This window comes from Rattus norvegicus, chromosome 11 (assembly GCF_021556685.1).
Source record: "Rattus norvegicus strain SHRSP/BbbUtx chromosome 11, alternate assembly SHRSP_T2T, whole genome shotgun sequence".
Taxonomy (NCBI): Eukaryota; Metazoa; Chordata; class Mammalia; order Rodentia; family Muridae; genus Rattus; species Rattus norvegicus.
In genome coordinates, this window is record NC_141544.1 from 42,185,822 (window position 1) to 42,200,778 (window position 14,957).

Below are 14,957 nucleotides of genomic sequence, written 5' to 3' on the forward strand. Positions count from 1 at the left end.
CAAAGTAGCTGGAAAATGTCTAAAATAATCACATGATTTAACTTTGGGTGCTTTATGAAATTAGCAATGCAATCTTCCAGGGAACTCTCCTTTACTGGGTAAACAAAACATTAGATACATTTTCTTGTGGGAGTTATTCTAAATTATGTTTGTGCAATACTTGTGGTTTGCCCCACCCTCCCCTCCTTATATATAAAAGGCCCTTTGCTTACAGAGATGTCACATAAACCATAGGACATCTTCTACCTGACAACTAAGCTTCTACTCTTGACACCATGTGCTGCTATGGAAACTACTATGGGGGTCTTGGTTATGGTTATGGCTGTGGCTGTAGCTATGGAGACCTAGGTTATGGCTATGGTTATGGCAGATTTGGATATGGCTGCTGCCACCCATGTTGCCATGGGAGATACTGGTCCTATGGATTCTACTGAGCCACTTCAGGATCCACTGACCCGGTTTAGACTCATCCAACTCCTTCCAAGTATGACATTCCCATTATTCTTACACGTTTACTAATGGGGAAACTCACCCAAGATAATTTTAAAACCAAAATTCACATTAACATGGGAAATCTTTATTAACTAATGTCTTTGAATTTCTAATTGTATATTTTTTAAAGATATTGTTCCTTTATGTCCTCATTAATTCTTGTTAAGAGGAACAAATGTGAAAATGGTAGTGCATATTTCACTAAACATTTCCATGTTGTATGTAATGTTTTAAATGGCTTTTGTGTACATCCTACATGTTAAATCAGAGGAGTTTGTGTGCATAAGAGGGAAAGAGATTGGAACAAAGAAAGAAAAACTGAGGGCCACTGAAACTGAGGAGAGAGGGGGGAGGGAGAGAGGAAAGGAGAATAGAAGAGAGGACAGGAGTGGACAGGAGAGGACAGGAGAGGAAAAGAGAGGAGGGAGGGAAGGCAAGGGAGGAGAGGAAAGGGTAGGAGAGAGGAGATGAAGAGAAGAGAAGAGAAGAGGAGAGAAGAGAAGAGAAGAGAAGAGAAGAGAAGAGAAGAGAAGAGAAGAGAAGAGAAGAGAAGAGAAGAGAAGAAAAAAACAAAGTTGGGGGGCAGAGTTAAGAGGAAAACACACAGCTCTTAGCTTTAGTGCTTCTGGGCTAGAAGGTTTCTAGAAATTCAAGAGTCCATCCATTCAAAATTGCTGTTCACATTTACTATGGAAAAGTAATTTACAAGTCTTACAGTCCAAAAGATGATCCAATGTCCTAACCAGTAAATTGACCCCAAATATCACCTAATATCTGTAGGATGATGTCATTATTCAGCAAGGCAGGTCCAGAATAAGACAAAGCCTATCATTGGTTGAGAAGGAAGGGTAGGCAGGGAAAAAGTCGGGGAAGGAGAGAGGAGAAGGAGAAGCAGGAGAATCAAGATGGAGATGGAGAAAGATGACCCATATTTGCGTGGTCTTAAATTGTCAAGGTAATTGGGATGGAGTTCTGTAGGCAAATTTATTTTATTTTATCTAGTTGGCAGTTTACATCCTTATCAATTGGTTCTAAGTTTATTGTGTTGATGTATTGTAGATTGAGAATTTACCATATAAATCTGATTGTTGTGTTATAGTTTGTTGAGTCTTGATATTACCGGGTAGCTGGAACCAGAGTTCCTGGCTGGCCAGGGCTGGCCAGGGTGACTAGCAATAGGAGTGGAGAGACAGCTGGAGCTAGAAGATAGCTAGGCTAATGTGGTGTGGTGCCACTCTGGTACCAGCCACTGCTGACATAGATTAATGTTAATTCTATATGTCACTAAGGTGCCAAAACTAATGCCAAGGAGTGACCACCCAGGTTCGAGATTATCAGGGGCCAGCGTGGAGGGGTGATGTGCAGGAACCAGTTGTGCCCCTTTTTTATTTTTACCACAATAAACATCTACTGTTTTAATTGATAAAATTTATGTTAACTCATAAGACACAAACTTTGCATAATTCATAAGGCAAGAGTAAGACTCGAAGTTCTGAGACTCCTTGGAATTATGCGTGAGACTTCCAGTGTGTAGGCCCATAGTCTATTGTGCATATTTTGCATGGTTACCCAGGCTTTGGCTACAGGAAAGGAATGTCTGCACCCATCAATTCTGCAGTCACTCACTCATTGCTCACAGGCAACTTCTGTTGCTGTGGGTTCTATTATAGATTTTTCTATCCATATTTTTCTCAGACAGACGCCCTTTTCTTCGATTCAGTCTTTGTTCCCACTGTTCTTCACTCTGACAGTTCTATTATGATTTATGACAAGCATACTAGAATGTCTGAAACAATAAACTCAGATCTGGCAGATCTCAATCTCAATAAACCAAATGTATCTGTACCATCTTATATATTAAAGCTAATTTACTTTGTTACAGTACTATCTCATTACTATTCTAACCCAATGGGAAAGTTTTCCATTTATTTTCACTGAACTTGTGTACAGTTACTAACATCTAGGTTTGTTTATAAACACTTGTAAGATTTATATGCTGTGTGTGAAGTGTGCAGAAATCCCTTTTCTATCTTTTTAATCTTCCTTCTTTTAATAACTTTGCTGAAAGCTGTTTCTTCCCAGTTCCTTGGGCATGCAATGATTCTATTTCTGTCTACATCATATCAGGTTAAGGTTGATGATTAGTGAAACTTCAGTTGTCCTGATGCCTTAGGCTAGAGGGTTTTTCTGCCTTCAGGAGCTATGAGGTCACTCAAGCTGTGCTGTTGGGTCATCCTCAAGCTGCTGACTGACCCTCTTCAGTTCAAAGTCAAAACATCTCAAAACAGCCCCTGAGCCTAGTGGCTATATACTATCCATTTCTGTGTTCTTCATTTCTATGGGATGCTCCAAGAACATGTACCTTGTTACTATGTCAAAAAACTAGAACTGACCAAGCTTTCTAATGTTATCATTATCAGCTAAATTATAAAGGTATATAGATTATATCCTTTTTACCTCCTAATTTCAGATGTTTCCCAAAACCTGTGGTCAAATTTATTTAGCGAATGAAATCTAAACTATAAGCTAATGACATTTGGAGCAACCACTCACAAACCAATGCAGATAACATCCAAATCCAGTATGTCTCTAAAAAAATTAAACCTATACATCACAGGTATAGGAGGCGTGCAAAGTAAAGTCAGCACTCACTTCAAAAATTCAACCTTCATGCACTCTGTCAAATTTAGACTCTAGATGTCTAGTCTATGTCTCTTTGACTTTGAAGTCAACTATGATTGTCAATATTTTCCTTGTCCATGTAGAAATGTATGTCCGCTGTAGTGCTGGAAGAAGGATGGAGTAACTTTTCTAGACATGGAAGACTCATGTAAATGGCATTACCTTCAAGAAAATACGGTGCCACAAAAGCCACAGAATAACATGCAATTGGCACACGTTGTAGAAAATGTGTCATTTGCTCTGAAGATTTGTATGGACCACATTACAGCTGTGTTAGCTGAGCTTAAAGTCTGCATGTATGATAAAGGGTATTATTATCAAAGTAATCATGGTAATGGTAAGAAGGTGGCATTTGCCTCCCCATGTGATGCCATGCGGCAGAATTACCAAGGGCAAATTCAGCGCAAGGGACACTCAGGAAATTAACTCTGCATTTTTTATTTTCATTTAATGTTTATCAATTTGGGGCTGGGTGTAAAATGCCAAGAACTGTTTTCATGAATATGCTTAGTCTTCTTTATTGAAAGAAATATGAGCAGTGGGGTTATTAAATAATACTTGGTTCATTTGAGACCAACAGCAGTGCTGGTGGCTTGTCCCAACTTCAATGAGATTAGATAAAAGTTTTATTTCTTCTTTCTAGAACTATTTCACCTTCAGCTAAATACTTAGTGAGATGATGTGCTGCTGTAGCAACCAGTATGGGAGCCTGGGTTACGGTTATTCTGCAGGTGTAGTTGCATCGTGGCTCATTTGCTTTAAGAGTGGAAGCTCTAACTATACAGTGACTATAGTGGTGATGAATGTAGATTTGGCTGCCGATACTGTGGTTGAGGAAATGCTTGTCTCCAGGCATGGATTGCATACTGTATATTGACTCTTGTGATTCTCTTCCCATGCCTTTTTTTTTCTACCTCTTTTATGCAATTTGAATTGTTAATGATCAAGAATGATTGTAGGCAACAAGTATGTATTATTAAATTCATACCACCCCTATAGCAGTGTCATAGAATAAAGGCATTTCATATTTGTAAATAATTTTGTGTAATCATAGAACAGACAGATTATATTAAATTGTGTTTCATAAGTAGAGAGCTTTAGGTTAATTTTTACTAATATTAAACAGGCTGAACAATGCTAACAGGGTTTTTCATGCATCACTCTTAGCTTGTACACACTGTTAAGTAATTGCTACACAAGACATTCTGTGTGGCTTTAGTGTTTCTTGTATGAAAACAAGGCATATATGTCTAAGAGATAGTTTATCTTGGACCATGAATTTTGTGTGGGGTTGTGCACAACTGATCCATTGTTATAATGCATCTATTTCCTTCACCTAAACGTACTATGTGCACAGACACCACCCAAACAATATACCTGGCCACCTCAAAACCAACTATATACCTTATCTTCATTGAACTACACATACTAGTCCAATCTTTGAACAATTATGTAAGTTTTCCCACCCCATCTACTGGTAACAATTAAAAGTAAACATTTCCTATTCAAGTATATTTAGTATACCCTGGTATGATATATAAGGAGCTGATTCAGCCTCATCTGGTTTGGTGCATGTATTCAGTAAGACGAACTGTATAGTATTTAATTTATTGCACTGTTCAGCATGTGTATGATTAAATGCAGACACATTTTGTGGAGAGACATGCGAAGTCAAAAATAAATGAATTAATGACTTTATCTATCAGTCCAAACAGGACGCCACCCCTAAGTAACCAACTCTTCCTCTGAACAATATTCAAGGCTCTTAAATACTCTCACTCACATAGCCTGCTGTCAATCTGCACAATGTCTTGACATTATATGCCTCCATGTCCTGAACTGCACTTTTGCTTCAAACAAATATCCGATTATTTTGGAAATATGTATTGTTCTTTTCAATTCTTTGGCTGGAAATATCTGATCTAGACTCTGCCAATCTGACCAGTATATCTTAAGTGGACAAACAACCTTTGTTACACATGCTACAGCACAGCAGATGATGCAGTGTTTGAAGAGAAACAGTTGGAAACATGAAAAATTCAAGATCCAAAAGAATCAACAAAATGGTCACAGTATATGGAAGTAACACTTGGTAAAAAATATTTAACAAATACAAAATAGAATGGACTAAGTTTATACAATAGGTCTGGTATAAAAGCCTCTCAGTCCTAGGAAGAGACTTTCAATCCAATCCAAGAGCGGTGAGTTCTCCCTGTAACAGGTTGCCATGATTGCACAAATGGACTTAGCTAGCCTGGCCTGGCTAGTTGGCCTTATAGTTTGCTGGGTTTATTTATAGCTTGGTAAATAATAAACACCTTTTATCCCCCCAGTAGCCTGCAGAGCACCATAAAAGATCACCAGTAGAAAGGAAATTTTCAGCTCAGTTTTGACATGATTTCTCTGTCTTACAAACACGGTGTCTGATGTTTTCCCCAAGAGATAGTAGGCTTTGGTGAAAAAATGTACTACTGTTGTTTGTCAAATTGACATAGAGTCAAAGTAAACCATTCTGCAACTACATTTCAGACTCACATCCAAACCACCCCCTAATTAACCCACAAAGTACCCTTATTAGCTACTTTAACCGAATCATATTTGTTATTTATTTTTTCACTTAACATCTTTTACTCTAGGTCAACCCCACCATTATGCTTCCATAAGTCATTTACTTATGTAAGTTCTGCATGGTTTTGTTATAGAGCATCTGGATATTCTCTACAACCACACACACACACACACACACACACACACACACACACACACACACACGCATGCACACATACACATGAAAAGGTTTTTTTAAAATGTATTCCTGATTTAAAAACAATAAAAATATAGTGGAGAGAAAAGGAGTATGTACCATAATAAAAGACTGCTCAAAAGTCATGGACAATATACTGGTTTTCAGAGTGAAATGCTGATCCTTTCAGAGAGAGCAGGAAGCATGGCAGACATGAAGGTAGCAAGTCATTCCTGGGCACTAACCACAGTTCTGAACTCATAACACCTATCTAGCCAGAGATTCACAAGTACAATTTTTCTTTACTAGGCAAGCGCTCTACCACTGAGCTAAATCCCCAACCCCCACAAGTACAATTTTTAAGCTACAATGTTTTCCTTTAGAAGCCTCTGCATTTAAAGACAATGTGGACACTAACTAAAGGAAAGTTGGCCAAAGCTCATGACCTACGGACCCATATATCATTAAGGGGGAATGGATGTTCACACAGCCAATATGAGGTTTTAATGGGAAAGTATCACCACTGAGAGTGAAAAGATATTGAGAATTAAAAGTTTACAAGACTTGTCCATCTAGTGTGGGAATCAGGAAGATAAGGAAAACTTTTAATGGCGAACATGTATTGAAGACAAGATTGGAAGTCCACCTATTCATGACTGTGAGACTCAAGGCGGGTTTAAAGGGAGCAAAGAAACGCAAAGACAATCAAAATGAAGATCTGGAGAACTGCCAGGCATAGATGCAGGTTCATGCTTCCCATGGGAGGTAAGAGAAGCATCTTACATGTCACCTTCTTATAGATACCTCTAACTCAAGAAGGAACTAGGGACCTAAACTTGAAACATAGATTTGAGAAGACTATAATAAGTTCAAATACAGTACTCCAACATGTAGAAGTGAGTGAGAGGAAATGAGACTGCAAAGCAAGCAAAGACTAAAGCTAAAAAGTGAATCAGAAAAGTCTACTCAGCAGGCAAACGGGATGCTGCTCTGAAACAGGGCAACTTCTTTCTGGGAGGACCATAGAGCCACAGCATCACCAGTTCTGATACTGAGTTATATATAATGACGTGACCCCGGCTGTCACAGAGATTAAAATGCATCATCAGCAAGATGATTGAAAGAGTGCAACACAAACCTTAGTGGTAACATGCAAGAGTTGAGGCTCCAAGTCTTGGAATCCCCATGAGAGTCCACTTTCAAGATTAGGAAGGGAAGAGTTGTTGAAAAATGAACCCCAGACTTTGGTCAGAACTAAGTGCACTTCTGACCCATAGACCAAATGAATCAGAAAATCCCAAGGATTAGCACACAAGCCCTATTTTTCTGTGATAAACTTTTAAGTATGAATGCTTTAATCTATCACTATCTCTGTTTCTCTACAGAGCCCATTTGACATTCACTGCACAGGTCTGACTTAGCAATCGGCTAAACGATTACTTCTATATTTTACTTGGAGTTAACTCATGGCTAGAAATCTCTGTAAGTCTTAGATGGTCACCATTAGAAAAAAAGGGATTAAGTGTTGAAAAAGTAGAATGATGATAGTATATTTGTTTGACAGTCATGAGGTCCTGAATTTTATCCCAAGAACCAAAATGAAAAGTCTAAATGCTATAAGTGAATTTGAAACTATCACTAAGTCTGCTCACTGACCTTGAGTGCTGGAGTTTGCTAATTCCTTATTTATTTATCACAGAGTTGTAAACTTTTAGCCTTGTTTTCCTCATATGAATGCAGATAAAATATCACTAAGTATTTACAAAGTCCCCAGGGTAAACCCTTGAAGGAAACTTAATTTTTTCACTACTATAGAAATACAGCATTATAGGATATCAAGTGGGCATTTGCACGAAGTGGTGGCACAGATGAGCTTCTGACAAAGGTCTGTGAAGAAAATTATGCCGACATGTTATTACAGAGCAAAGCATCTAGCTCGGTTGTAAAGAGAAGTATGGTGGAAACTGAAGTAATGAGCGCTGGGGATTCCCAGAAGATCCCACTCTTCTCATCCCTCTTCAAAGCAGGGAGTCACAGATGAAGCTACAATAAAGCAAAGACCATTTTATTGTAGTACAGAGTTGATCTGTGAATCAGGAAAACACAGATGCACTTTAGAGACCAGGGGAATGCTCCATCGAAGTTAATCACAGAGAGACTTTGGAAACAAAAAATAGGAAGAGGAGGAAGAGGAGGAGGAGGAGGAGGAGGAGGAGGAGGAGGAGGAGGAGGAAGAGGAGGAGGAGGAGGAGGAAGAGGAGGAGGAGGAGGAGGAAGCTTTGGAGAAGATAAGCAAGACAGGGCTGAGAGCAGCACTGAGAAACAGATGGACAAATTTTGTCATTCCACTGAGGCTGCAGGGGAGAGGGGAGGTACAATCTGCCCAAAAGGCAAACAGTCTAATCTCATGTTTTTGAGTTTACAAACAACTGTTAGATTACAGAAAATTATTTCCTCTATGGACATAATGTCTGGGAGATAACCTTTGCCTGTCAAAGAACTCTCAAAGGCTTAGAAAAGGGATTTTGATCCTTATTATCATCATTATTATTTCACCATTCTGGGGCCATTTTGACTTTGTGCTATCACTTTTAAGAGGTTTAAAGCCCTCAATGCCATTAGACTTTACTCGAATCTATTTCCAAACAAAGGAATTTGTTCAAATCCTCTATAAAGATTCAAGAATACTATAAAGAACTCAATATTTCACTGGCTCAATAGATATCACAATAATAAAATGAAACCCTCGTATCTATACTTTAAATATATATACATATATATACATATATATATCCACCTATATGTAATCATATATATGTATATGTGTATACAAGTGTATTTATATTATAAAGAAAGAACTGACTAGTTTCCTTTTATTCTCCCATTCCTCTCTTACTCTATTTCTCTTGCTTGGAGATGGTTCAGGTATATAATGTTGAAATCCATGAGACAAATAACTAAGAAAGAGGTATGAAATAAAAAGAAACTTCTACAATATTATTTACAACATAAGTACATGCTAAGATTTCTATTGCATATAATATAAACATTGGATATATTGACTTACTGGATTTCCAAGGTACATATACAAAGCCCAGTGTGGTGCCATTTTTGTTGTTGTTTAAAACAACAGATCCAAGCTCACCATGTCTGCCTAACAAATGAGCACAGATAAATTACTTTTTACATGTGAGACATAGAAGCAAATAGAAGTTAGTGTGTGGAGTCAGATCAAAAATGGCGGACATGATCTCTTTATATATCATGTACATATTATAGATATGTATTGTTTTGTAAAGAAGGAAACGTCGAGTGTAGGAAATATTTATAAACTGAGTAAATGCTGTAGACAGTATGGTGCTGAATCATAGCCCCATGGGCAGGAGCTGCTCTGGAGTAATTTTTAATTTCTTATTCTTAATCTGTGATTTATTTGCTGCTCTTTACTGTGAGGGATCTTTGAGTTTACAAGCAGCTGATACTGTGTTCGTAATTTCTTTTATTTATTAAGCTTACCTTGCTTTTAAAAACCTGAGAAGAGGTATTTATGCAAATTTCTCTAAGCACTGCCAACATTGTACATACAATTCAATTAAATGAGGTAATGTAAAACGTAATGGCAACATTTTTATTTCTTAACAAGCATTCTCTATTCTTATTTCCAGGAGAAATTCCTTGCCTTTGTTAGCAGACGCTCCCACCATCCTATACTGGTATATAACAAAGACACAGATACATACCACAGTAATCAAATTTATATTCTGTTATACCAAAACAAAACATGATGTTGCTTAGTGCCTTCTAAGCAAGCCCAATGTTATCAACCAATGTGGAAGCATTGTTTATTTGTTCAGTTACATAGTCTGGAGAGCTAATATCCAAAGGGGATGCACACTATATTACATTGTTTCTATAAACTCAGAATTAAATGGAAGAAAAGATGAACATTATGGTGTAGGCCAAAAAAAAAAAATCAAAACAATTTTGAATATTCCACCACATAGAAATAACACTGTTGTGACCTAATTTAAACAATATATATATAATTATAATATATAATGTATATAATTTGAAATGTATAGTAAATATTTATATCAAACAATGCATTCATCAGATAATGAATAAAGTTGATTTAAATTTACAAAAGGCAGAGTATATATTGTAACAATGTTTTAAACTCTAACTGAAAATATTAGGAAAGGAAACAAAAGCTAAATTCAAAGCTAAAAGAAAAATGAATAATCAATGGAATAATGGTGACAACAGAAAATACTAATTAATGGAAATAAATAAAATATAGAATAGGAATCAATAGAGAAAGTTGAGTGGACCAACGTTTTTCTCTTGGGTAGAGGGTATATCAACAAAATGAGCCAATTTTGAGCTACTACTGAAACAAAGAAACATGGCAACCATTGACATTATACTTGAAGAGAAAGACATTGCCACTTACTTTAAACATGTAGGGATTATGCGGAATACCATGAACAGCTGCATGTAAACATGTTAGATACTTAAGATGAAATAGAAAAATGCCTAGAACAATACAACTGCCGAAGCTCTGTCTGACAGTCTGAACAGATCCACCAATAGCAAGATCACAGTCACTCATAGACTCCTGTCAATGCCGTCCTGCATCCTCCACAGTGCAAACAAATGAGGTCCCAGAATCTCTAACTACCAAGAGGAAAACATGCCACCAACTCCTAATAGAGCCAAAGGAGTTCAACTGAGCAAAAAACAAAACAAAACAAAACAACAACAAAAAAACAACATCAAAAAAATCCACTCTTTGTTCTTCAGGCTATCAAATAAGACCTAGGTTCTTGTACAGCAAAACAAACTTAGAAGAAATATGTGTTTTATCTTTGTGCAAAAGTACAAGACTTTCCCCAGCCTGCTACAGTCTTAAGCTAAACCTCAGTTAAACCAGTATAGGACCTGCCCCACATGTGGCCCATACATATACAGCCACCAAACTAGATAAGATGGATGAAGCAAAGAAGTGCAGGCCGACAGGAACCGGATGTAGATCTCTCCTGAGAGACACAGCCAGAATACAGCAAATACATAGGTGAATGCCATCATTAGACCACTGAACTGAGAACGGGACCCCTGTTGAAGGAATCAGAGAAAGGACTGAAAGAGCTTGAAGGGGCTTGAGACCCCATATGAACAACAATGCCAAGCAACCAGAGCTTCCAGGGACTAAGCCACTACCCAAAGACTATACATGGACTGACCCTGGGCTCCAAATTCATAGGTAGCAAAGAATAGCCTAGTAAGGGCACCAATGGAAGGGGAAGCCCTTGGTCCTGCCAAGACTGAACCCCCAGTGAACCTGTTCTTGGGGGAGGGAGGTAATGGGGGGAGGATGGGGAGGGGAACACCCATATAGAAGGGGAGGGAGAGGGATTAGGGGGATGTTGGCATAGAAACAGAGAAAGGGAATAACAACTGAAATGTAAATAAGAAATACCCAATTTAGTAAAGATGGAGAAAAAAAAAAGAACCTGACCATTTCAGGCTTCTTGAAAAACCAAGACCTCTACACACAAGAATGTCTGTATGTCACACACCCCAAATGTAGACAGGTTTTATTTAATAAGCCACTTCATTTATTTCTGGATGTAAGTTTTTTCTACAGTAGCAAGAATTGTAAGAGTTACTGGATCTAGCTGATTACAGTCTACATCATGGTCTTTTATTAAACTCAGAATGTGTTGCAATAAATTTATAGCACATACCAGATTGTTTTGTTCACTGGTTAGCAACTTTAAATAAAGACATGATGTAATTTTAAATGTACCTTGATCCATCATTAGGAATACATTAAAAAAGACTCCATTATCACCTCTGTTTTGAGAAGTGAACAAAATTAGACCGCATTCCAGAATGTCACTACCCACAGGTTTTGTGTATTTATTGGATTCATTGGTTTCTTACTCTTCCAATTCCATCCCTCTTCACAATGCCACACTAGTTTCCCTCTATTTTTATTATTTATTTATTTATTTATTTATTTATTTATTTATTTATTTATTATCTGCATCCCAAATGTTGCCCCCTCACTGACCCCCTTGAGGAGTTCTTCCCCCCATTCTCCCTCCCCTTTGATTCTAAGGTGGTGCCGGCCTCCAGTATCCTTCTACCCTGGGGCATCAAGTCTCTGCAGGATTAGGCATATCCTCTCCAACCAAGGCCAGACAAGGCAGCCTCTGCTACATGTGTGCTGGGGCCTTGGACCAGCATGTGAATGCTGTTTGGTTGGTGGGTTAGTCTCTGGGAGTTCCCAGGGGTCCAGGATAATTGACTCTGTTCATCTTCCTATGGGTTGTCATCTCCTTCAGGTCCCTCAATCCTTCCCCTAACTCTTCCATAGGGGTCCCCAATATCAGTCTAATGGTTGGCTGTGAGTATGTGCATCTACCCCAGTCACCTGCTGGTAGAGCCTTTCACAGGACAGCCACACATGCTGTTTATTTTAAATTTATTCCAATTACTTACCACTGATCTGGAAAATGCATTGGTGTTAGAAATTGGCTGTGTTGAGCACACTGTCTTCTAACAACTTTGGCTCCTCCTCTCCTTTACTCTGTAACTATTGAAGCTTTTGGGGGGACCGAGGGAGAGACTTCCAGGCAGAATTCGCTGTCAAATATTTCCCCATCGTATTTTTTAATCAGATTCCTACAACGACAACAAATCTTATTTTCTTGTCACATACTTGACTATTTTCCACCCAGAGGAACGGTTTTATTATCCCTTTATCTGTGTGCCATGTAAGCAATGATGAAAAGTCCACCATAAATGCTGACATACCCTGTCATCTCGTAAGCTTATAGGTAGTTGTCATTTTGCAAAAGCCCAATGTTGCAGGTGACTCCGCATTTCAGGTGCCAGGATCCTAGTAAGCATGTGATGAATGTGGCTTTGATATGCCCTCGACCCCGAGTATCTCCGATGGGTCTCCAGCTAAATCACTTTGTCTTGAGATTCAGTTTGAAGCTTATTTACAGAATAATATTCATTCCCGGTGTCCCTGCTTGCAAATGTTTCATTTTGTATTCTCTTCGTATATTTCTGAATACTTTTTAAAAATGCAGCACACTTGAATTCTACTGTACTAGAGCTGGACTCATTACTTTAGAGAATGGGGATCTCAACAGAAATGAAACACTAGCCTCTTCAGCGAAAGCCATTATAGTGCATCTTCAGAGGACTGCCGTCAGCCTGGTGTCATGAGATGACATTAAGGAGCAGTGCAAGCAAAAACTTGTTTGAAAATGTTCATCTTTTAACCAAAGCAAAGAGGTTACATCTGCTTAGAAAATAAAGAAATCTGAAGGCATATTCTGTGGTTAACTGAGACCTTCATCCCTGTAAAGGAATATGTTTAATCTATATGTAAATGTGTATGTTCCCATGTAGGCTATGTATTTGTCATTTTAGTCAAGGAATAAACAGATTTTTAATTGACTGTGAAATTATTTTTTTGAAACAATATTCCAACTGCCTTAAAAACTTGTACTCAAGGACAATGAGATGGTGCATATAGCCACCAAGTCTGACAACTTCAGTGTGATCCCTGGAAGCACATGATAGGAGAGAACTTATTTCCACAAATTGTCCTTTGATATCCATATTCATACTATGGGAGGTATGCTGGCACACACAATAAATGAGTATATATTTGTTTAAAGCTGTCATCATTCACTCATTCATCTGTAGAAGAATTTGCTATTATTTTGACACCAATTGCAAGATTAAAAATTAGAGGTATGGGGCTGGAGATGGCTCTGCGGTTAAGAGCACTTATTCTTCCTGGTCCTGAGTTCAATTCCCAGCAACCACATCATGGGTTGCAACCATGTGTAATGGAAACAAATTCTCTCTCTCTCTCTCTCTCTCTCTCTCTCTCTCTCTCTCTCACACACACACACACACACACACACACACACACACACACACACACACATGCATATAGATAGAGTACTCATATACATTAAATAAAAAGAAAAGTTGGAGTCCTATACTTTTGAATACCCTGTCTTGATGGTATGGATAGCCCAGGCATATAGTAGCAGTAAACTTCAGACATTTGCCATTGACTTTATACCCTATATTGATATCCCAGAACTCTTCCATAGCAGTTACTGATATTGCTCTGGAGGTCATTGTGGTAGCTGATACAGCTGTGGACATCTAGGCTATGCTTATGGTAGAGACTTTGAAAGCCTGGAACAAGTTCAAGAACAGTTACAATTGGGCAGAAAGCCACAACAGCTCTATGAAGATTCATCAGCTCACTTTCAACAGATAAGGGAGCCTCATTTTTTCATCCATTGTTCATAACTACAGTTTCCTCTCCGTTGCTCAGTAGCCCCTCTGAGCTCTCCACCATGGATGAAGGTGGCAACCTCTTCCTCTCTTCAGATTCTCTGACCTCTCAAACAACTGAGCATTTGAATTGCAAATCTCAACATTTTAATTCCAGCCCCTCTTGGCAAATTTATTTTTAGCTCTGATATTAACTACTTTTCTGATACTTCAAATCTTAAAATGCTTACATTTTCATTTTTAATAAAAATGCTTAATTAATCCTTGCAAACATTGTTCTTATTTTTATGTACTCCATTTAAATTTATAATATTAAAGGCACATCATTTAAAATCCAAAAGTAAATTTCCCTGTACTACAGCTGATATATATATCCCTCAGGACTGGACAAATGCTTATGAGAAAAAAACGAGCCACTTAATATATTCTAGCTTTCTTATGAAATAAGTAATAAGATCTGGATTCTTATTTAGTTTTGCCTTTTCATGATTAATGCATTTTTCTTTCCATCCAGACTTCTAAACACAATATATGCATAGATTTTATAAGCCAGAGACAAGAAGGAGGCAGCAGCACAGTAGCGAGGGTGCTTACCTTGCATGCACAATGCCCCAGGTTCAATTCTGCACATCCTCTGAATGAGACACGCTTTTTGCACCTGTACTCCTAGTACTTGGGTGGTGGAAAGAGGGAGCCCAGA

General features: G+C 38.1%; 1 protein-coding gene across 1 annotated transcript; it reads left to right on the forward strand.

Moving 5' to 3' along the window:
* Window positions 1-275: 275 nt before the first annotated feature.
* LOC120095563 (keratin-associated protein 20-2-like) lies at window positions 276-434 on the forward strand. Its single transcript, XM_087577429.1, has one exon. It carries the CDS (start codon window positions 276-278, stop codon window positions 432-434), a length of 159 nt encoding a protein of 52 aa, XP_087433555.1.
* The last annotated feature ends 14,523 nt before the right edge of the window (window positions 435-14,957 follow it).

Coding starts and splice junctions, on each gene's coding strand:
- LOC120095563 (XM_087577429.1), top strand. CDS start 276: ATGTGCTGCTATGGAAACTACTATGGGGGTCTTGGTTATGGTTATGGC.